At 41.9% G+C, this 24,355-nt stretch overlaps 1 protein-coding gene across 6 annotated transcripts in view; it reads right to left on the bottom strand.

The window, feature by feature from the left end:
• SPICE1 (spindle and centriole associated protein 1) overlaps positions 1–19,763 on the bottom strand; it is a 52,029-nt gene extending 32,266 nt beyond the window's left edge. For 3 of the 6 annotated variants that reach the window (XM_063128900.1, XM_063128902.1, XM_063128907.1), the window contains exons 1-8: positions 19,574–19,762; positions 17,303–17,350; positions 15,928–16,074; positions 13,516–13,618; positions 10,601–10,710; positions 9,434–9,528; positions 6,771–6,913; positions 6,139–6,273 (exon numbers count right to left, since the gene is read on the bottom strand). In XM_063128900.1, coding sequence (XP_062984970.1) covers positions 6,139–6,273; positions 6,771–6,913; positions 9,434–9,528; positions 10,601–10,710; positions 13,516–13,618; positions 15,928–16,074; positions 17,303–17,350; positions 19,574–19,669 — 877 coding nt within the window. In that variant the 5' untranslated portion in view covers positions 19,670–19,762. Of the gene's footprint in view, positions 1–6,138; positions 6,274–6,770; positions 6,914–9,433; positions 9,529–10,600; positions 10,711–13,515; positions 13,619–15,927; positions 16,075–17,302; positions 17,351–17,623; positions 17,920–19,573 lie in introns of those variants that run through there. The other 3 variants (XM_063128903.1, XM_063128901.1, XM_063128906.1) reach the window with 3 other exon arrangements.
• Positions 19,764–24,355: the final 4,592 nt, after the last annotated feature.

The following is a 24,355-nucleotide window of genomic DNA, read 5'->3' as shown; positions in this document are numbered from 1 at the left end:
TATCTGAAGGACCGTATTCTCCCTTATGAGCTTGCCCGTGCTTTGAGATCTTCTGGAGAAGCCCTTCTTTCAGTCCCACCATCTTCACAGGCGCGCTTGGTGGGAACATGGGAGAGGGCCTTCTCGGTGGCTGCTCCAGTGCTCTGGAACTCTCTTCCCAGGGAAGCTAGGCTGGCTCCCTCCTTGATGTGCTTTCGGAAGCAGGCAAAAACTTGTTTGTTCCGACAGGCCTTTGGAGAATAATCTGGTCCTCCATCTATGTTAAGATCTTGTAAAATTGTCATGTGTTTTAAACATTTAATGTTTTAATGTCGCATTCTTTTAATTTTAATACATTTCTTTTCATAGGTTTACAATGTATATGTTTTAAATTTTGTAAGGCCACCTTGAGGCCCAATATTGGGCAAAAGGCAGGATACAAATAAATAAATACAATAATAATAATCTATATATATAAAAGCCCAGACTGCTCCTCCAAGCCAGTTATAGTTTTTGCCCTCTGGCACCTTCTAGAGACGTTTCTCGGAACTGCGGCCTTCTAGGGAAGTTCCAAGTTCCGAGAAAGATAATTGCCAGGAGCTTCCGGCCTAGCAGAGGGGCCAAAACCCACTAACCTCCTCACCAGACTGCTTCTCTACACCTGTCGTATGACAGACTTTTTTGCTAGTAATAATAATAATAGCTGAGGCTAGAATGGAATGGTGGGCAGGCTGAGTGGCAGTTGGAGAAAGTCAAGTAGAAGGAGAACCAAGACAGTTAGTGAGAGCTCAGGAAAGTAGGAGCTGAGTTCGGATTGAGACATAGTGACCTGGTTTGCTAACCTATGCTTTATTTAAAATCAGCCGCTCTTCATGTCAGTACTACACCTCCCAGCATGCCTTTGACAGCCCACAGGTGCCCGCATCCTCTGAGACATCCTCTTGTTGCCGATGATGCTCCTTGGTAGAGCATCAAGGAATAGCATCACCAAGGGGTGGAGGTAAGCGACTGTCAGTGGATTTGCCCAGCTCCAGCCAATCCTGCTGGGACTGCCTCGGCCTGCGCTTCTCACCCACCAAGTGCTCCATCAGGAGCCTGTACTGAAGGGCTTGGCATGGGCTGGGGCTGGGGCTGGGGCTGGGCCAGGCACTCCCCCTCTTCATCTGGTGTGTTTCTGAGCATGCGCAGAGTGCCTCCTATTGATCTGGTGCTAAAAGTGTTAAATTATGCTGCATGAAGAAGGCTACTTCAGACTAAATATGGCTAATTTGATCTGGAATGGTGGGATGACCTGAGTGAGGGTTTTGGGGAGATTTACAAGAAGACCCCCTAAAAGACCTTAGACTCATATCTGAAAGACCCTCAGAGGTATATTCCAGACCCCTGAGCCACAGGCATGAAGACCTTGAAGTTTGATTCTATGCTTATTGATTTTATGCCATTAACTAAGACTCTAGCTAAGACTTGCATGACTGTCTTTGAAGAAAAGGGGAAAAAACCCGCAGTGGACTTTACAAACGGCTTCACAGAGCTCATTCAAGGCCACAGTGTGCCGGCAGAGTGTGTGAGAAAGCTGAATGAGAGAACTAAGCATGCTCAGACGTCCACTAGGAAGAGGAAAAATCTGTTTTGACATCTCGTGGTGTGCACCTGCTGATAAGAGCATGTCCTCACTCGAAGTTGGGCATGGAAAGTCATAACACTGAGCAAATGTGACACTTGGGAGGAGGTGTTTGGGTGGATATGACCAAAAATGTCTAAAGAGGAACATGAGTTCAAAGAAAATGTGCTAGACAGAAATACGCCAATCAAGATAATACACCCATATGGCAGCCATGTTTTCTGGACCCCATGAGTATAACACATGAGATATTGGGGAGGGGGAGACACCTAACTTCTAATTGGTGAATGGGTGGTCTAATCACTTATTCATGCCAATTGTGATTGGGAGATGGTGGTCTCATCACTCATTGGGACCCCCACCTTCAGCCAGAACAAGTGTATAAAAGCACAGGTAGCAGAGGCTGCAAGGCAGATTTTTATTTTAATTTTTCCTTCTCTTTGACTTCACCCCTGATTTTTGGATTAACAAACCCAAGGATTTGGGTAACTATGAATCTCTTTATGCTTTTAGACTTTGGGACTTAGAATGTTTTCTTCGGTTTTCTCTTTCACTGTAACTTCTGCTTTTATTCTTCACATGCCTAGAGGAACTTAGTAATGCTCCAACATAGCTTTTAGATTCAAATAATGTGCAGGAAGAAGAATAGGAAAGGTTAACTACTATGTTTTAGTATAGTCTAATGTATTTTAGTTTAGTTTTAAACCGCATGTAGTAAACAGAAGCAGATAAGGAGGAGTCATAACAATACTAAAAGCTCAAGCTGTTCTTATTAGCCAAGTTTGTAATAACCACTTTGGCAACTGCAATTATTTTAATTAGTCTTGTATTTGCATTTCATTCTCTTTTCTTGTAACCACAGAGAGATTGTATACTTCTATAGCCACCATGCCACTTGTTTAGTTTTGCAATTGTTACAATAAATAGATTCATGTCTGTGCTGATGCTTGTCAGCTGGGATTAAATGTTTGTCTGTTTGGATTAGCACTGGTTACCCACAAGGGTGTTCCGGACCCATTTGGTGTAGGTGTTGAGGTTAAAAAGGACCAAATTCACACCTCCCATTCCTCCCTGCTGCTTAAGGGCGAAGGCTGTGCGCTTGCTTCCCCCAGATTCTGAAAGAACAATATCAGGGCAGAGTACTTTTCAGCATGTTCGGCCCCTCAAAGTCACACTGTTGTATCTAGTTATGATTTTAAAACCACACAGAGGGTGGGAGGAGGCACCGCAAAAGGACGCAGCCCATTTATGTGGGTTGCTTCCTTTTATGTAGAATTGGGTTGACTGCTTGAGACCCACCTTAGGAGTCGGGGTTGTGAAAGACACACAGCCGCAATCCAGCCATGCACTCACAATGGCCGCCAAAGGCCAGTAAGTCTGGCCCCCCGCCCAAGGCATGCTGGGAGTTCCACCCAAGGCATGCTAGAGTTGTAAGTGTAAACCTTGGGTTTTATTAAATTCTTTAATAATATTTTAAACCCCAAATTCTGTGTTTTTAGATTTTTCTGGCACATTGTACAACCAGACCTATCAGCATGCCAAATTTCAAGTTTCTAACTCATCTGGAAGTGGGTAAACATTTCCAGACATACATTACACACACATACTTTCCGCTTTATAGGTAGAGATGAAGAACTCACCTCCTCCTTTCTCTTGGCTACGTGGATTTATTTATATTTTTAGTCTGCTTTTCAGACAAATATTTTCTCCCAAATCAGCTCATACCAATAAATAATATAAAAGAGATACAGGCCCTACCCTTAGGCATAGAAGCTATTAGTAGAAGGGCAGTGAAGGGAAAAGTAGAGGAGGGAGATCAATTTGACAATGCCAGAAACAAAGTGGCTAGTTGTAAACAGATGTTAACATCCAATTGAGGCCTGGCTGATCTTCCTTCGCTGATGGTCATGCATGGACAGAGGTGCTGCAACTGACCCAGAAACCACAGCATGCTTCCCCTCACTTCTGAAGACTGAAGGCAACTAATAGTTGGGAGCTGAGAGTACATTGTGGCAAGGAGAAAGGAAACAAGCCTCTGTGACTGATCAGGCTGTCTCACTTGGAAAAGACCTACAGCTCCCACCTCATTTCTCTTGGCTCTGTGAATTTTTAAGGCTAAGATCAGGAGCTATCTCATTTGAAAACCTCCATTAAATGAAGGGGGAAAGGGAAGCAAAACTCACCACCCTGTAAACCAAAGAGGCAAGAAGTAGATGGGAGTGCAGAAATGTCATAGGAGGTCTCTATCTACACCATTGCATCTACAGGTGCCACCCTGGGGATCCATATTCCTACACCAGGCTTGATAAAAATCAATGTTTTTTTAAAAAAAATCAGATGTTAAAAATTTAAATCAGATTTTAAAATTTTCTTAAAACAATTAGTAAAAAGAGCCTAGGTCAAAGATATCATCATGAATACTAATTATACAACTTCTAATTATAGTCTATGAATAAGTTAACAGCAATTTATGGAGATGGGAGATAACTTGATCAGTCCTATTCTGCACTGCAAATGGTGTACAGAAATGCATGCACTCTCTCAAAGTGCAAAGATAGAGAAGTTCAATAAATACGAGAATTTGGGGAGATGGAATACGTCTGAACAAAGAGGAGGGGTCTGGATATAAACGCAAGGGACAGGGAAGGGGAATAGAAAGTAAAACCAAAAGTGAACAGAACATATTAATGCTGCCCTAATTACTGAGGAAACGTCTACTGCATGTAAACAATCTTATTAGTACAATTTAAAGGCCTATTTGGTGGTCGTGATTCTAGCACATCATGACAAAATATCATGATTAATTGAACAGTTGGGAGCTGGTTCATCTCTCAAGTTCATTCTGCTTTACAATGAAAATGATCAAATTATCATCTCATTTTTGATGAAAACTAACCTGAAAACAATTCAGAATAACTGCTTAGTATATACCTAACTTCTAATGAAACCTACATCTCTGATTATGTATTAAGATTATATTAAACAATAATGTCCACTGTTTTTTAACTTTTGTAAACCGCCCAGAGAGCTTCAGCTATGGGGCGGTATATAAATTTAATAAATAAATAAATAAATAAAGTACTTCTATTAAAAATGGTGATTAAATAGAATCTTCCTCATCAGTGATTTAGGGAGCAATCCTATGGGTTAGAAAGGGATGCTGAGTCACCACCCAGCCCCTAAGAATGCCAGCATGTGAACATACAGACTTAGACCCTGGCCAGTTGAAGGAGTGCTCGCTTGCCAAAAAGAAAAAAAGGGGGGAAAAGGACTCTTCAGGAGTAAAGATCTCCTTGTGAGCAAGGCCCTCTTCAGGAGTAGTACTTTTTGCTAGAGGGCCTCTAATGAACTGCGGCTGAGCCCTGGGTGGCGCTCTGCAAACTCTGGCTATATAAGCCTTCAGCCAATGCTTATGAGTTGCTGGAAACAAGGTCTAACTTTTAGCTCCAGTATCCCTGACATTATAACTGAATTGCCTTCCTACTGACCTCTGGATTCCAGCTTGACTCTGGTTTTTGGACTGTGTTTCTGTTTGACTAGTCTTGGCTGTGCCTCAGATCTTTTTTCTGGAAACCACATACTCTTTTGGTAATAGTATGCTTTGAGCACTTCCTATATCCTGACTATTCCTACCTTTAACTGATCCCATACTGAGTTGAAATCTCTTTGCTTGACTATTTGCCTGCCTAATTGACTTGCTATCGGATTTGCCCTTTCATTTGCCCTAATGCTGAGTATGACCCAGCCATAGCAGAACAACCACCATCACACAACACCTCATTTGTGTTGCCTCCTTACCACACGAAGTACTTCTACAAACCACCACCCCACTTTCATATAGATGGAAGGGTGATTGCACTGGGGAAAAAGGCAGCAACGGCTCTGTCTCAACCTAGTAGAGGGTAAGTGGTCCGTGACAGAGAAAAAGTTCTCCATCCTCGATTTATCCAAAAAGAACTGAGACAGTGATGGATCTGGTGGTGTTTCTGCACAAAAGACACAAGTAATCCCAAACACAAAAAGGAATAACCACTGTTCGAGAGTGCTCAGTATCCAAGAGGGTGCAACATTTTTGCAATAGGCACAGCATCACTTCCAAAGCAAATCTTTCATAACAATACAGTGGGAACCAAATCACAAATCCAACTTTAATGAATGCTTTTAGTTGTACTCCTTAATGAGAATTCAAGTCTCAGGCCTCTTTCGCAGTATGTTGATAAACCCAGCCAAGGCTGCACCATTTCAGACTGCAGGTAGAGGTTCATCTGTCTGAATACTCCTGAACAGAAAAATTCCCCACATATAGGAAACCAACTTATTAGGGACAAGGCTAGGCTATAACCTCTCTTCCAAACACCCTAGCTTTCTATATGAAGGGAATTTGTGTGTGTTCAGTCATCTTAGCCTCTATGTGCAGCAGTACAGGTTTGTTACCTCAGTGAGAACTAAAACTGAGCCAAAGCTTTAGTCAAGATATGGAAGAAAGCAAACTTATTTTTTCTGACATTTAACGTAAGAGGGTAATTTTAAAATCATACCTTTTGTTAATGTTTGTTTTTGCTTCCTTACATTAGCATTCAGTACTTGCTGCACAACGAATGTGGTATCTGGAGTCTGTTCTTCGTTCTGAAGTCTTGAATGGATTCTCCTGACTACATTAGTAGTATTAAGGGCTAAACGAATACAAAAAACATAGGGTGCAATATCGTTTAACTAGTATTCTCCAAGATATCATTTTTTTAAAACCAGCTATATTCCAGAGCATCCCTTCCCCTACAACAGGGGTAGGCAGAAGGTAGATATGGATTTAACAGCAGATGTCTGCAGTAGATCAGCAAGGATTTCTTACTTCCAATGATTTAACAACAGTAGCAATAAAATGACTCCCCACACACCCTAAATTATATTGCTGAAATGAAGAATGTTTGGAGTAAGGAGTGGATTTGTGTGTGGAAATATTGTTAGCTCTGCTCAAAACTATTGCCTAAGCTCCGAATTCTTTAATTTTAAGTGCATGCCTTTTGTATCAGGCACCATCCTGGAATTCTAGTAAAAGCAACAAAATAGATCCCACAACTCTGAAGTCTGTCAACATTTGCCCTACAGCAAGCCCCACAACATACTTTTTATTTCTGGTGTTACAATTTTTTAAAAAAGGAGTAAAGTGAACCTGTATGTCCCGGTGACTGAAAAGCTGCTGTTGGAGTTGAAAGAACATTTACTCCCTGTGATGACGTGATAGATGCTGGTGGCTTAGAAGCCCCTTTTTGGTCAATGACTACAGAGTTTTCTTCTTTCAGAAGGTAAAGCATCCTACGTAAAGAGCAAAGACGTACAGTAAATTTAGGTTCATTGGTTTAGGTACATTGGGAGCCTTTTTGGCTGAAGAGCAGGGTAAAAATACTGTACACGAATAAATATTTTTTTTAAAAAATCTTAACATTTCATTGGACTACAGCAAGGAAGAGAAGGAAGCAGTATATGTCACCAGTATTTGACGCAGTTCTTTAGATTTCCTTCCTGAAAACATCTGTTCAGGCACAGGTATCTGTCCTACTCCAGTGAATAATCCAATCCATTTCTCTGCAATCTCCTTATCCCTCTTTAGTATGAGCCAGTGGCCCAACTGCCTCCCTAACTGGTTTCCTGCTTCTGATATATTTAACTAATTCTTTATTGTTGACTTTGATGTTGTTACCGATATGCTCCTCAAAACGCTTCTTTGCATTTCTTATTGCCTAAATGAGCCTCCCTTCGCAAGGAGTTCCAGGGCTTGGAAGTTGCCACTAAGAAGGTCTTTTCTTGAATTTGCAAACAAAGATCTTAAAACCTGAACAATAAAACATTCTGAATTTATTTGGAAATATATTGGCTGCCAGTGAAGCTGTTGTAAACATGGATGTTGCTACATCCTTCCTGTAACCTGCCCCAGTCAGCAGTCTAGCTGAACAAGCTGAAGTTTCTGAACATTGTTCAAAGGCTTATGTAGATGTTGTACTATGGTAACAAATGCCAGAGTATTCTATTGTGGTATAAATAGTCAACCTTTGCAAATGCTTCCATCTCTATATACTTTTCTTTTCAGGAACATTAACTTTGCCCCCACCCCTGCCCCAATCCAACTCCAGCTAGGTTCCTTGTTCAAATCTAAGTGGCTGATTATTCACCCATCTTCACAAGCTACCTGTACAAATTTTGTCTGACATATATGTGCCACATATATGGTGTTAATACATACAATGTGGACAATTGAGGTAGTCACATACTATGCAGTAACTACAACTGCTAGGGGAGCACAAAGCAAAAGATGACAAGTCACATTTGACACATGATCATAATTCCGACTTTGTCAAAGTAATACATAATACATATTAAGATATTACAACTAAGCAATAATGGATGAGTTAAAGTAGTCCGTTTGCTTGTGCTCATAGGAAGCTGTGCTCCAACATGAATGCTAACTTAGTGTTTTCTCTAGTGGCAACCCAATTATGGAATACCCTCTGACAGGCACCGACATGGTTAATTGTTTCAACACCAGCTCAAAGCCTCTTTCATTTCCCAGGCATTTTAGTCAGCTGATGCAATTTGTCTGGATGTTTTTGTTATCTGCAGCCTTCTCTTATTATGATGATTGATTGGTTGATTTATACTGTCCAGATATCTGCAAGGATTAAGAGCTAAAACATTTTAATAACAAATAAATAAAAATACCTCCAATATGAAATATTTACAAAGTTTGTATACTGGAATTAAATTTATATCACTTTCTTTTTTTTTAAAAAAAATGGCTTAGATCCAGACTCAGCCCTACTTAGAGTAGATGCATTGCAATTAGTGGGACTTAAGTTAGTTGTGTATAAATGGGATGACCAAATCAGCAGATGCTTGCTAAAGTTCTCTGAATTCCATCTCGAAGCTCCTTTTCAGTTTATGAGTCTGTATTAGAGCTGTTTTTCTTTACGCATGAAAATTTGTGTATTTCTCAAAAGTAAGCATATTTTCATGTGTATTTTTCAAATGTACGCATGCTGACTAACACATTTTTGGGGGACTGGAAATCAAATTGCAACCTCACAAATGTACAGACTTCAATTGCAGATGGCATCCAAATATGTGTCCCATGCAGATGGCGCAACTGGGTAAATCCTGATAAAACATGAACTAAACTAAAAGTATTTTTTCATATATCCTTTGTCATGACTGCTTAAGTCCCATTAGTTTCAAAGGGTCTATTTTAAGCATGACTAATTCAGGATCTAATGTAAATAAAAAAATCTAGATCACCTTGCCAAACAACATAAGGCAATATGTGCACACACAAAAACCTCTTTTAAACACATTTAATCCCAAGAGGGAGAAACCTCAGAGTAAAACAAAGATCTCCTATAATTGCTCAAATGGTTCCATAACCAAGGACTTGACGAAGTGCAACAATATAAGTTCATAGCCTGAAATCTGAAAGTATAAATGTGGAGAGCCAGTAGGCCCAGAGAGAGAAATTCCACAGCCGCAGCATTGCCACTGCTCCCTAAACTCAAGGATTTAATATTCCATGGGAGCAAAACCTACTAAACACGGTCAGCTGGAAGAGTGATACAATAGAAGGCATTTCCACAGAGGGAGAGAGAGAGAGAGAGACTGCAGTGCACAATTCAAGAAGAGTTATTTTATTTAAGCACTGTGGTGGCATTGTGGAGATTTACAAGGAGCACTTCCCATGTGTGAAATGCAGTCGCAAAGAGAGCAATTAGATTAGTAGATGATATATAAACTAAGAAACCATTTGCAGTTATGTAAGATGTGTGGAGGCAAACAGAGATACAAACTGACCTGTCCGTGTCAATGTTGGATCTGAAGCTCAGAGACGCATCATTCTCATTGTTTGTCTTGCACATGGAAGCATGTTCTCTTATTTCACTGACAGCCTTCCAGGAAACAGATATATGGGAGCAATTTCAATTACTGTACTTCGTATGGATGTATTTTACAGTTTCACAAATGCCATGGGCCAACCTTTCCCAACTTTCTACCCTCCAAATATTTTGGACTTCAATGCCCATCAGCCCCAGCTGTCATGGCCAATGTATGGTGGGGGTCATAGATCTGGAGAGCACTAGGTTGAGGAAGACTGCCCTTGGCCAGTGACTGCTACAGTTTTGTGACTCTGTGAGCTTAAATTTCACTGCAGCAGGGGCAGAAAGACAAGTCTTAATTGCCAGGTAATGGAGAAGAGAAATCCAGCATAGTGTTAAAGCTTTTAAAAACATCTAACATGCGTCAGTACAATATTGTTTTCAATAAATGTAATCATACTTTCATTAAAGTTGAAACAATTGAGATGTGCAGCCTTAGATAAACATTATAAGCACAAACCGCTGGCAGAATTATACATTTCAGTGCATTGAAATAGAAACTTATAAGAATATCTGTTCATATTTCTGCAACCTTTTTTTATTTATATCATCATTATATGCTTGTTTACCTGAAACCTGGTTCTAATGTATTCAATGGGGCTTACTCCAAGGTACATATGCGTAGGGTCGCAGTGTTAATTACAAATTCACTAAAGTCAACTAGATAAAAAGCTGGGTTTATATTTTTAAAACATTTTAAAATCAATACCAAGATTACTGCTGAAACCTTAAAAGTTTCTAATATGAAGTGCACTTTCAAAGCACATGAAAGCTAAATGAGATTTACTCTGAGATCCCTAATTTTAGAGGTCCTTAGATAAAAGATTCAGTATTACTTAGGGTGCCTCTGATATTATGTTTGAAAGACATCACTATACTCAAATGTTTCAGCCACATTTCATATCTGTGAAAGATCACACCAGACTAAGAATACATATTTATCTTGTATATTTTATTTGCGTATATATTCTTTCAACTTGCATGTGCATTGCCATTCCACAGCCATACTTCCAGAGATCGACTATCAAGAGCATAGTGTATTTCATTTATTTAGTGACATATTTCACATGAAAAAATACATTACCTTGGGATTGCTAAGAATGGAGAGCTGTGTGGGAGGATCACACTTTTGTATGATGGGACCTTGAGAGGATTGCAGACCATAATCAGGAGCTACCGTCACGTTTGGGAAACCTAAGACGTGTAAAAGGAAGACCGGAAGGTTGCATAACAATGAGCAAAAGAATGAATAACTAAAGTTGTCTAGGCCACTAGGATCCAACATTAGAAGTTAATCCCATTGGATCAGAATGGTAGAAAGAATGCACCATTCCCAATCAACCCTTACTACCTCAATGGAAGACAGTTACTTTGTATTCCAACAAATTCCAGAAGGGTAATCTGTTGCAGCAAAACAATAACTTCACAGTACTTTAAAGATTAATTACTTTATAGGCCAAAACCCACTTCATTACCTGAAGTGGTAATCTAAGTTGGTAGCTAAATATATCCTGAAATCAGAGTTATACTATCTTGTGCTTATTGCAAAGAAGCCTCACAAAAGAACTGGTATCAGGCTGGAACTGGGGTGTGGGTGGGAGAGGAAGAGACGTGCACACCCACAGATGTGCACACACAAGCGAGAAATAACCACAAGGTAAAGAATAAAAATATTAGAAGAATCCTGCTGGATCAGACCAATGATCCCATCTTGTCTAGTATCTTGTTTCTGGTCAGCCTATAACTTTAGTTATTAATTATTTTGAACCTGGAGCTTACATATAGCAGTCATGGCTAGTAGCCATTGACAGATTTATCCTCTATGAGTTAGTTCACTTCCCCTTGAACGCTGCCTAAACTAGATGCCATCACCAAATCTTATGGCGGCATATTTCACAGGTTAATTATATGCTGCAAGAAGAAACACTGGCTTCTGTCTGCCCTGAGCCTCCTGTCAATCAGTTTTAGTAGATAACCCCAAGTTGTAGAATTATGAGAGATGAAAGAAAAGCTATCTGTTCACTTCCTCCATTCCATGACCTGTATCATGTCCCCACTAAGCCGTCTTTCTTCTAACCTAACCCCACCACTCAAATATTCTAGCCTTTCCTCATAAGGAAGGTGTTCCAGCCTATGGCTTGCTGATTGAAAAGCGAAAGGGTTATTATGTGTTTCAGAATTTACCAGCCAAAATGCTAGCTGTAGGTTTCCGGCATTCATACTCAAGTGCTAGGATGGAAGTGGTTATGCTAGTGTAGGGAAAACATCTGAAGCAACACAGGGAGGAAGTATGGATTCCACAAATACCAATTTACACTGAAAGAAACAGTGTGAAACTCTCTGGGAAGCTCTCTTGACTTCAGCAAAGCTTTTGACAAAGTGCCCCATGACATTCTGATCAGCAAACTGATCAGTGGGCTAGATGGAACAACTATTAGGTGGATCCACAGTTGGCTACAGAATCGGACTCAAGGAGTGCTTATCAATGGCACCTTCTCAAACTGGGGGGAGGTAATGAGCGGGGTACCGCAGGGCTCAGTCCTGGGCTCAGTGCTCTTTAACATTTTTATTAATGATAAATGGATATTTATTAATGGATGAGGGATGCTTATCAAATTTGCACATGACACAAAACATAGCTAACACCTTCAAAGACAGAAACAAACTTCAAAGTGATCTTGATAGGCTGGAGCGCCGGGCTGAAAACAACAGGACGAAATTTAATAGGGATAAATGCCAAGTTCTATACCTAGGAAAAAGAAACGAAATGGCTCAACAATACTACAAGTGAGAAGGCAGAACAGTTTGACTGCCGACGGAGACAGAACGAATGCGACTGCGGTCTTGCAAAAAAAATACCTAAAAGGTTTCAAATTGGTCCCCCCTTTTTCTCAGTTTTTAAGGGAATGGGTGCTTTATGTCTGCTTGAAACTGTGGAGGACTAGCACGGACATAAATGATTTTCTTTGTTACTAATGTTGATGGTTTCTTCTGTTATTTTTTAAAATTGTTTTTTTGCCTGCTCATCATAAACTGGCAAAATCAAAGAGGTTCCTTACAGCTCAGGAGCTTGTAGCTCCACTTGATACAAAAAAAAAGTAAAAATTTAAAAACACAAATTCAATTTGTAATAATTGTTTGCATACACTGTTCCTGAAGTAACAAAATGACTTCCAATCTGTAAAAGGGGCTAACATTGCACCCCATTTTTCTGAAAATTTCAGTTTTTTTCTGGGGAGGAAATATGGGGGGGGGGTTTCCCCATGGCTTCAAAATTCCCAGAAATTTTACATCTCTAATTCAAAGGAGGGCAACAAGGATGATCAGGGGTCTGGAAACAAAGCCCTACGAGGAGAGACTGAAAGAACTGGACATGTTTAGCCTGGAGAAGAGAAGATTGAGGGGAGACATGAGAGCACTCTTCAAATACTTAAAAGGTTGTCACACAGAGGAGGGCCAGGATCTCTTCTCGATCCTCTCAGAGTGCAGGACACAGAATAATAGGACACAGAATAATAGGCTCAAGTTACAGGAAGCCAGATTCCAGCTGGACATGAGGAAAAACTTCCTGACTGTGAGCAGTACGACAATGAAATCAATTACCTAGGGAGGTCATGGGCTCTCTAGAGGCCTTCAAGATGCAGCTGGACAGCCATCTGTCAGCAATACTTTAAGGTGGATTCCTGCACTGAGCAGGGGGCTGGACTCGATGGCTTTATAGGCCTCTTCCAACTCTACTGTTCTATGATTCTATGAAATCAACACTCTCTGCTAAGAAGAGACAATAGGCTTTATGTGCAGTCTTTGCTTATATACTATAAACCAAGTTTGGGACACACAGTTGTGGCTATCTGCAAAGGCAGTTTTCATCTGTACCATCACACTAGGTTACATGAAACAAGGATTACCAGCATAGAACTTAATGTTTAGTTTCCATGGTATGCTAAACAAGGCCAACTATATTAATTCTATTCCACATCTCAATCAGTAAAACTTCACCTAAATGCCTGTGAGGGGCATCTCCAAATAGGTCTTTCACCATAGCCATGGCATGGTCAGATCTCTCCAGGACATCCTGTAGCTGGTACTGCTCAGAGAGAATCTGAAACGGGGAAATCACAGGAAACACATACCATTTGTACTTCAAACATTTCTCTTTTCTTCCCCAGTACATGCCTTCTCTCCAAAATAGAACACTGTGACACAAATATGGATAGCAATATTGATATAAACACTTAGCAACAGCATCCTTGAAATGCTACCTTTCATTAAGACTAATGTTCAGAATGCTGAATATGGGAAGCAAAAGTATAATTAATTCAATAAATACCGTAACATGTACAAAACTGCACCTTACATGCAATCATTCTCTGTTTCAAAATTAGAGGCATGATTACTGATTCTTATAAAGCAAAACGGTGCTGTCCATGCATGACCAAACAACTTCCAAATCATATTTATGCCAAGCACCCTTTAGCAACCATCTTGAAAAAATAAATAAGCCAATTTCACTTATGTGTAAAATATTATCTAAAATATTACCTGCTTCTTAGAAAATATTATAGCCTCTTAGATCAGGAGTGGAGAACCTGTGGACCTCCAAATGTTGTTGGACTCCAACTCCCATGAGATTCAAGCAGTATGGGCAATGGTCTGGGATAGTGGGAGTTGTGATCCAACAACAAAATGTTTACTGGCCCTGTCCTAGTTTAAGGAAATTGCTTGTTCAGACACAATGAGAAAATATGCTTTTTTGCTACTTGGACAACCCACAACAAGCCTTGCACAAACACAACCCACCCACCCCCTTCCCTCTTTCAGAATCCAGGAGGAAGAGATCAGAAGATTTTACTTCCAACTTTAAACAAACCACAGTCTCCTAAGATGTCCAAACCTGGGGAACTGTGGTTTGTTTGGTTAGTGTAAACAAGCCAAGATCTAAAACCACAATTTGACTGTGACTTGTACTCAGTATCCATAGTTAAACCAGCCTTTCCACAGATGGTGTTAGACTACAATTCTGATTACTCCTGACCATGGGCCATGCTGGCAGGAGATGATGGATGTTGCAGTCCATCAACATCTGGGAATCCAAGATTAGGAAAGTCTGATTTAAATAAACAACAGTTCTCTGAGTTGGCCATCATGGGATTTAATTATTTTTTATTTTAAGTTCTAACAAAATGAAACAATAATTTATTTATTTAAAAAAGTGCAACTACATGCTTCAAAAGGCTCAGTTTCAAATATCCCAGCATTCTAAATAAAAGAAGAAGGGAAAGAGGAGTAAATTACGCATAAATGTCCTTGAAGGCAGACCAAATATAAGTCCATTTGTAAATGGCACCTGAATACCAACTCTTTCTAATGTTGCCAGCGTTGTTAGGTCTTCAATCCATTGCATTACAGGCAGTGAGCTTTTTATCTTTCCAGTGTTGTAGTATCAGTCTTTTAGCAGTCAAGAGGGCGCGAAAACCCCATTTATGCTGACCGTGTGTTACTTTCCAAGAAGCAGGTATAATTTAAGATGACATGGACATTAGAAAATATGAAAGAGCTTTCTAATACAAGGGTTATGCGTCTGATGATTTCCTCCGAAAATGAGGCAACCACTGGGCATTTCAAGAACATATGAATAAAAGAAGCATTAGCTGTATGACACCTCCAACAATTTGCCAACTTAGACAAACCTTTATTAAAGAGACATTGTGGCATCCAATAGACTCAAAACAGTTTTTGCTGAATAAGATGTAACTGAAGGTCCACTGACATATCAGATACCGATGCCAAAATGGTGGTCCATTGATTAGATAAAATAGGACATTCCAATTCCCTGTTCCATTCCTGCTGAAGACTCCATGTATCATTTTTGTGGTTTGTTTAAAACTGAAAATGAATGTTTTTAACCTCCTCTTCTGGTGCGTGAAAGAAGGAACAGGAGGGGAGTGTATGAGCTCAAAACTCATGCAATATATCTCAATACATTATTCCATAAGCAATTTTAAAAGCAGAAGAATGTAATTGGACATTGTTAGAAATAGTGGCTGTGGGAGAGAGAGAAAGAATGTGGTGACAAGGAAAATGGGGAAGAGGAGAGAAAGGGGCAATAAGGAAAATGAAAGAGAAAGAAGTGTGCGTGCGCAGGTGCTTGTACTAAGTGTGGGCACATGAGTGAGTGAGTGAGGATACTGTGGAGGAAGGGCTTAGAGTGGAAAAATGTGGCTTCACCCACTTTAGGTTCTCTTCTCACCTACTACCGGCATGCATAGATTTTCACTGAGGCAATGCAGCCCTTGCGTCAAAAAGGGTTTACATTCCTGGAATATAGAAAAAGATGCTGTGCATTTTGACGAAATTGTAAATACTTGCCACCTATGACAGCAACAGGAAATCTGGATAATTATTTCTTACTTCTCTCATCAAGGCCAGTTTCTTTTTCTCTAGCGACTCTAACGTTATTGGTCTCTGCTTCTTCCATTTGCTCTTTAATGCTTTTTCTTGCAGTTCCAAGTGTACAAGGACTTTGTTCTTTGACTTGTGCATCTCATGTCTTCGTACCTGGATAGGAATAAATGAAGGTAATGAAAACCACACAAAAAGCTAGACAAGTTCCTATTTTTATACCTTCATATACCAAGTAGTGGTATCTGCAATTCCCACAGAGGCAAAAGTTCAACACTTAACTATGTGACATACAGACAAAACAATAACTCCCACTGTTCCTGAATTACTGAAAATCAAGTGTAGCTGTTAACAAAAATGAAGTGCACCTCAGCAATAATGGGCATGCTTATAACATACACTGGCTTATAAATGGAAAATAATATTTTATATTTGATTGTTATCTTTCCCAGTGAACCTTTTGTTGCAGATGGCAGAAACAAAGGCCACAGAATATACACTACTTCCTTTGGCTCTTCTGAGTAGGATACTCTGTACTAGAACACTCTGCACCAAATTATGCTCAGAATACCTATCTAAGTTAATGTGGATGTATTTGCTTATAACTCCTTCTTCCCAAATATAAGACTTTTAAATGGAGTATGTGTACATGAGTAAGCAATGGAGAAAAACGGATGGAGCTCAGATGGCCAATTTGGCAGCATGTGGTAGCTATGGGATGAGGTGGAGAAGATTGGTACTGCTAGCCGAGGCTACCTTTGCATATGGAAACCCTGCCCAGCACTCTCTTGCTTGAGCTTTCAATGAATAAGCTCCACACGTCTAGTTTTTTAGGGTTATGAAAATTGAGATTCTTGACGAGCCTTGCATAGTCAACATGCCAAACACCTGGAATACAAGTAGTCTGAGTAGAAGGCTTTTGTGGTCTTTAAAAAAACACTAGCTAGGCTAGTCTTGACACTGTTGGAGCATGAATTACACCACAAACACCACCACCATATAACTCCTTGGGTACAGTCACCAAATTAGGGCTGAGCAGAAAGGGAGGATTCAGATTTAAACAGCAAAAGGGAAACACGGTGACAGATGCTGCTCTTCATACACACAGCTGCAGCTTACCTCATCAATTTGCCCCCACCATGTTTCACCTCAGCCAAACTCCAACATGAGGAAAATGAACATTACAAAGAGGTAAGTGTTGAGCATGAGGAGGGTACAGACCCTTCACTTGCATACCCCTTTGGTCTAAAAATTGAACCCAACCCTCCACATTACTTGTGATTGGGCCAGATCCATGTTTAAAAACCCAGCTCATCTGCTTTCATAGCCTGCAGAAACTGCCTTACTATAGTATTATGTCAACAAAGACAAGTTTCCAGCTTACAATATCCTCAGGTGTCGCACGATGAACGGTTAGATCATGAACAGTGCTCTGTAACAAAACACATCAAGTGTAAGGATAGAAAATAAAACCAAGTACATCAAATGAATGACATATTTTCTCCAAAGTCTATAGAAAAATCAACTAAACACAGTCAAGAAACCTAAGGGGCAGGATTACACAACATAGTAGGGCTTGCCACAGAGTTGAGGGGGCCTGCTGCACAGTCTCGTACTGTGATCCCCCTTAAAATGAACTCCTCCTCCATTGCTAGCACCACCTCTGATGGTCTAGACCTCATTCTTTAATTATTATTATCATTACCTTTTAATACTTTTTACAGTGCTCTAGCATCAAGCAACATCCATTTCCAAGTAGGTGCTGGCCACTATCTTCAATCTGCCCCTATGCCCCAGTAGTTGAGTTATTCCTGAGTGGGGTGGGACGGAGAGAAAGGTGTTTTTGAGGAGGTGGCCTTCTTTTCCAGCCACTGCCTTATAATGCTGACTCAACTTCTGGGGCGTTGGGAGCAAATCCAAGAAGATAGTGGAAAGCCAATCAGAGGAAGGTGTTGTTACTGTTTTTAAATAACATCTATGAAGGGTGCTCTTCCAGGAAGCACTGTTCCAGGGTGCTTGGGTTCTAGCATGTGCCTGAGCTTGCCTGATAGCAGTGCCGGGCAGATGGCTTGAGTTCTTGCTAAATAACTTCTATTAAGTTTTATGGGACAAAATAAACAGACTTTAGTCTGGGGCATAGCTGACTAGGAGAGAAAGCTTGCTAGACTGAACTGTGAGAAACAAAATACCCAAAATAAATAAACATAGTGTGGACTGCCATAATGGGCTGGTTCAGACAACACGCTAAACCATGCTGCTTTAACAACAAAATGGCTAAGGAAATGTATTAACCTTCATGCATTCCCTTAACCATTTTGTGGTTAAGCAGCATGGTTTAGCATGTTGTCTGAACCAGGCCAATCTAGGGCTGGGCTGGAAACCTCTTTCTTTAATAGAGCAATTAGCTCAAATTAGATATTTAAAACTTTAGAAGAATTTTAGAAGGTCACACACCCTTCCCAAAGCACCTTCCCTGAAGAAGAGATGTGAGCCTTTTGCATGCATATGGTATGCGGACTGGATCCTTCAGGAGCCATCCAGTTGTCACTCTTCTGTTGGAAAAGGTGAGGGGCAAGAAATTGCTGCTTCAAACAGCAGTTACTGTTCACCACTGCAGCAGTGGCAAATGGAAGTACTCTGACAACATGCAAAAATAGTGCATGCACACATAAAAATTGGGGTGAGGGGGTTCTCCATGAAAATATTTGGAGAGCCGCAGGCCTGAAATGTTGGGAGGGGGTGGCCACTTTAGTCTGTGCCCCACCCACTGCTGGCATGTGGCCTTCAAACAGATATGCAAAGTCACGTGGAAAGTAATTTCACTGAGTTAAAATAGGTTAATTTCTGAGTAAATACATAAAGTATCAGTCTGCAAAATAGCAGTTTTGATTTGGTTTTAAGCTCTCATAAATCCAAGGTTCTTTTATGAGCCAGGTTCTCACATTTGTTATCTTTTATGCTTGAAATCAGAGACTCACTTCAGATCATCCACATAGCACGCAAGTAGCAGGGTTGGATCATTAGGAACGTTTCAGGGGAGGATAACAGAACACCACTTCTAGCCGAACATTTTCAAGTAGTATACAACCAGAAAGCATCTTGTACATCGTTCCTCCTTATCAAATGAAGGCTGCAATCCTATCCAGGCCATGGAAAATTAGCCTCACAAGAAGCCTAAGGGGGGGATCGACACTACTGCTTTATAACAGTTTTGACAACTGTTGGGGCCCAGGACACACTGCATATACCGTTTTCAAAACGTTTTCAAAGCGCTTTAAAAGCAGTAGTGTAGATGCCCCCTTGTCAACATGCTCGAAGCTGGCCTGGGCAGCGGCTGCAACACGCTGCCCTTCGGGCGGCTCCAGGATCCCTTTCTCCTGTCCACTTTCCCCCTCTTTTGCTCAACGTTCAGCTTTACTACTTTTTGTGGCATCTCGTGTTGTGTTCCTACTCCAGAACATGAAAAGTTTGCCAATAACCCGCTCTTGTTTTGGGGTTTAAACTCCGAATCCTAAAAGAAATCCACCCTTTCCAATGACAGGCAAACGAAGGGATTCTAGATCCACGTTGATGCTTTTGCGAGTCCAGAACTAGGGAAGCGTTATTATAACCGGTTGCAATCCGAAGCGAGGCGGAGCCGTAGTCTCGTACTTACATCCCACTCCTGCTTGACTGAGGGCTTTTTCCTTCTGGCCTTGGCGGGCTTCCTCGCGGTTCCTTTTGGGAAGCGGCTGACTCTCAGCAAAGACATAATAACAGCACCAATCTACCCTTATCAGGCAGGTCGAGCCAGCCAGTTCCGCCCCCCGGCTGCGAAGAAGGAGAGCGCGGGCAGGCCAGGCCAAGGCAAGGCAAGGCAAGGCAAGGCAAGGCAAGGCAGGCACCGGGCCGCTCCAGCACACAAGGCCTCAAAGCGGCCGCCGACGCTCCCCCGAGACCCGCCCTCTCGCGCTCGTTGCCATAGAAACCCCGCCTCGCCTGCGAAGGCCGGAATCGGCGCAAAGGCAGAGGGAGGAGCGGGGAGGGGTGACGGCGTCCCTTCGTATGGGAATAGGAGTGGGGCGGGGTGACGGCGTTGTGAGGCGCACGATTTTCATCTGTAACGTGTTTGGAGGGAAGAGTTGCAGACGTTGCTGGAGGAACGCCGCCCTGAGGTCTTGATGACATAGGGCGGGATACAAATGTTTTAAATAAGTAAATAAACAAACCCACAGCCCCTTCCATATTCCCCCACCCCGAGGAACGTGGGCTGGCTGTGGTCGTTACTTAACAGTAAAGGAAAGGCTCCGCTATTACTGTTTGCCCTTTCAGTAGGGTGACCTTATGAAAATGAGGACAGGGCTCCTGTATCTTTAACAGTTGCATAGAAAAGGGAATTTCAGCAGGTGTCATTTGTATATCTGGAGAAGAAAGGAAAGGAACCTCTTGTGCAAGCACTGAGTCATTACTGACTCTTGGAGGGACGCCAGCCATCGCTGGCTTTATAGCGGGGTGTTTTGCCGGTGCCGGCCGTTATTCCCTTTCCCCCAGCTAACTGGGTACTCATTTTACCGACCTCGGGAGGATGGAAGCCTGAGTCGACCCGCGCTGGCTGCCTGAAACCAGCTTCCACTGGGATCGAACTCAGGCCGTGGGGAGAGTTTCAGCTGCAGAAACTGCTGCTTTACCGCTCTGCGCCACATGAGGCTGGAGAACCTGGTGAAATTCCCTCTTCATCACAGCAGTTAAAGCTGCAGGAGCCCTGCCCTCTTTTAAATCTGGTCACTAGTATAGCTCCTGCAGCTTTAACTGCTGTGATGAAGAGGAAATTTCACCAGGTTCTCCATATATACAAATGACACCTGCTGAAATTCCCTTTTCTATGCAACTGTTAAAGATACAGGAGCCCTGTCTTCCTTTTCATACGGTTGCCCTACTTTCTGGCTCCCATATCTTGAGAGTCATTCCATCGCAGCCTGCGATGGAAGATAGCAGGTGCTGTTGTTGTTTATTCATTCAGTTGCTTCCGACTCTTCGTGACTTCATGGACCAGCCCACGCCAGAGCTTTCTGTCGGCCATTGCCACCACTAGCTCCCCCAAGGTCAAGTCTGTCACCTCCAGAATATCCATCCATCTTGCCCTTGGTCGGCCCCTCTTCTGTATCAATAGGTAGAACTAAGCGAGACACACATGAAGTTAGATGGAAGAGGAAGTCAGGGACACAGACTTTGATTGAAGGAATACTCGCCCAATCAGGAGGTGACACAGCACTCTCAGGAGTCAGTCAGGGCTGGAGAGAAGTTAGAAGCTATGTTTGTTTGAGGCAATAAAAGTTTTATTTTTATATAATACTGCATTCCTCATTTGCAACAAACCTATCTTTGAAACATGGTGTCAGAAGTCTAACAGGACCCATTTACAACAACAACAAAAAACAGCTTGAGATTTTGGATTATGGAGCGAGGTTTGAAAGCCCCCCCATCACTGGATTTCACTGGGCCTAATCTGGCTCAAGCTTGGCAGAACTGGAAAGAGGAATTTGAATTGTACCTGGATCTTGCCTTCACAAAAGAGGAAGAAAAGCAAAAGGTAAAGTTATTATATTATCTGATTGGAGAAAAGGGGCGAGAGATATGCAAAACTCTTGGGTTTAGTACAACTTCTACTCTGCAACAGCTAGTAAAAGGGCTGGATGAGTACTGCATACCTAAACAAAATGAAACAATGGAACAATATCAATTCTTTATGAGGCAGCAGGGGTCTGAAGAGAGACTGGATGCTTATGTTACTTCACTAAGGACTTTGGCAACAACCTGTAATTTTGGGGCTATCACAGACTCCCTCATCAGAGACAGAATTGTCTGTGGGACCGCAGACCAACATCTCCGTGAGAGGCTGTTGCGGGAGCCAGATTTAACACTGACTCGTTGTCTGGAGATTGCTAGGGCAGCTGAAGCTACTAAAGAGAGGCTTAGGACATTAGAAGGCACCCATGAGGTGCAGGTGCATGCAGTCCAACACCAGTCAAGTCCGTATAATTAGCAGGGCCGGCAGCCTCAGAGATGACTGCCTAAAATACAGTGTATGTTCTGTGGGAAACAACACGAAAAGAGAAAAGAAAGGTGCCCAGCATATGGACAGAAGTATAAAGGTTGTGGCAAACCCAACCATTTCCAAAGTCAGTGCAAGAGTGAGAAGAAACCTAATAGGCTGGCTGTGAGAACAATACAGAATGAAAGCGATGAGTCTGAAAACTGTAAGGATGTTTTAAGCCTCACTTTGGGTCCAGTGAATCATGATGTCCACATAGTGGGGAATACAGGGAAGAAGGTAACCTACCCCACCACATTGTTTGCCACTATGTTGTTGAACAAACACCCAGTTCGTTTCCAACTGGATTGTGGAGCCACCTGCAATGTGCTGCCATTAGCTCTAATAGACAAGAAAACAGATCTGGAACCATGTGGCCAATTGCTCATTATGTACAATAGCAGTACCCTGAAACCTGTGGGGAAGTGCAGGCTAAAGATTTGCAATCCAAAAAATAATAGACTCTATCACTTAGAGTTCATCATCGTGGAAGGGAATGCCCACAGACCACTGCTAGGAAGCAAAGCAGTCCAAGCTATGCAATTGATTCACGTGCAACATAAGAACATCCTGAATGCTGTACAAGCCAGTGAGCAGAACCAGTCCAGGATTTGGACTATGGAGAAAATACTGAAAGATTTTGGGGATGTTTTTGAAGGGGAAGGACATTTGGCAGGGAAATTGAAACTTGAGGTAGATCCTTCAGTAGAACCAGTAAAGATCCCTAAAAGGAGAGTTCCTATGGCACTGGCAGAACCACTGAAGAAGGAACTAGCAAGCCTTCAAAGCAAAGGCATAATTGCTCCAGTAGAGACTAGCACAGAATGGATCAGCAGCTTGGTCATTGTACGGAAACCCTCCGGAAAACTCCGCATTTGTATTGACCCTAAACCTTTAAATAAGGCATTAAAACGCAGTCATTATCCCCTGCCAACCATTGACGATGTTCTATGTGACCTATCACGAGCCAAGGTTTTTTCAGTGTTTGATGTGAAAAATGGATTTTGGCACATAGAACTGGATAAGGAATCTAGCTACCTGACCACATTTGCAACCCCTTTTGGCAGATACCGCTGGTTACGAATGCCAATGGGCATCAGCCCTGCCCCAGAAGTGTTTCAACGCAGGTTGAATCAAGAGCTAGAGAACATCCCAGGCCTGAAGATAATCGCAGATGATATCCTAATTGTGGGAGAAGGAGATACGATAATAGAAGCAACAAGCGATCATGACAAAAAGTTGTGCCATTTTCTGGAGAGGTGCAGAGAGAGGAACATCAAATTGAATCAGGATAAGGCCAGATTAAGACTGAAAGAAGTACCTTACATTGGCCACCTGCTGACTGCAGATGGGTTGAAGGTGGACCCTGGAAAAGTTAAGGCAATCCGAGAGATGCCACGACCCGAGGATGTGAAAGGTGTGCAACGATTCTTAGGCATGGTAAACTACCTGGCGAAGTTTTGTAAAGGGTTAGCAGCTGACTGTGAGCCACTCAGACAGTTGACACACAAAGAAGTAGAATGGGAATGGTCAGAGAGTCATCAGCAAGCATTTCATAAAATTAAGGATACTATATCCAAGACCCCTGTACTGAAGTACTACAGCCCAGGAGAACAGCTAGTCCTACAATGTGATGCCTCACAAAAGGGGCTTGGAGCGGCCCTTTTACAAAAACAACAACCAGTTGCTTTTGCCAGTAGAGCACTGTCAGAAACAGAAAGAGGTTATGCACAAATTGAAAAAGAGCTGTCCTTTTTGGGATGGAATGCTTCCACCAGCTCACTTTTGGACAGACAGTACATGTCCAATCTGACCACAAGCCACTGGAAACCATTGTGCGGAAACCATTATTGAGTGCCCCAAAGAGGCTTCAAAGGATGTTGATGAGATTGCAAAAGTATGATGTACAGATCCAATATCATCCAGGCAAGCACCTGGTAATGGCAGACACATTAAGCAGAGCATATCTCTCAGAGCCCAGTGAAGATGGTTCAGTTGAAGAGGACATAGAGTCAATAAATATGCTGCAATATCTACCCATTTCACGGCCACGCCTACAAGCAATACAGGAAGGCACAGAGCAGGATAGCAACTTACAGATAGTTAAACGCATTGTCCTGGATGGTTGGCCAGAGACCAAACATCAGCTACCAGTGGAAGCTACACCCTATTTCTCAATGAGAGAGGAGCTCAGTGTGCAAGATGGAATTCTCTTTAGGGCAAACAGAGCTATCATCCCAGAGGCAATGCGCTTGGACATAATGAAAAGGATACACTCCTCACATATGGGAATTGAGAGCTGTCTGAGGAGAGCGAGAGAATGCGTATATTGGTCTGGCATGAATGATCAGCTGAAAACTTACATGG

The sequence above is a fragment of the Elgaria multicarinata genome, chromosome 6, assembly GCF_023053635.1.
Source record: "Elgaria multicarinata webbii isolate HBS135686 ecotype San Diego chromosome 6, rElgMul1.1.pri, whole genome shotgun sequence".
Taxonomy (NCBI): domain Eukaryota; kingdom Metazoa; phylum Chordata; class Lepidosauria; order Squamata; family Anguidae; genus Elgaria; species Elgaria multicarinata.
The sequence above is the reverse complement of the archived record's forward strand: the minus strand, read 5'-3'. Positions and strand labels throughout refer to the sequence as shown.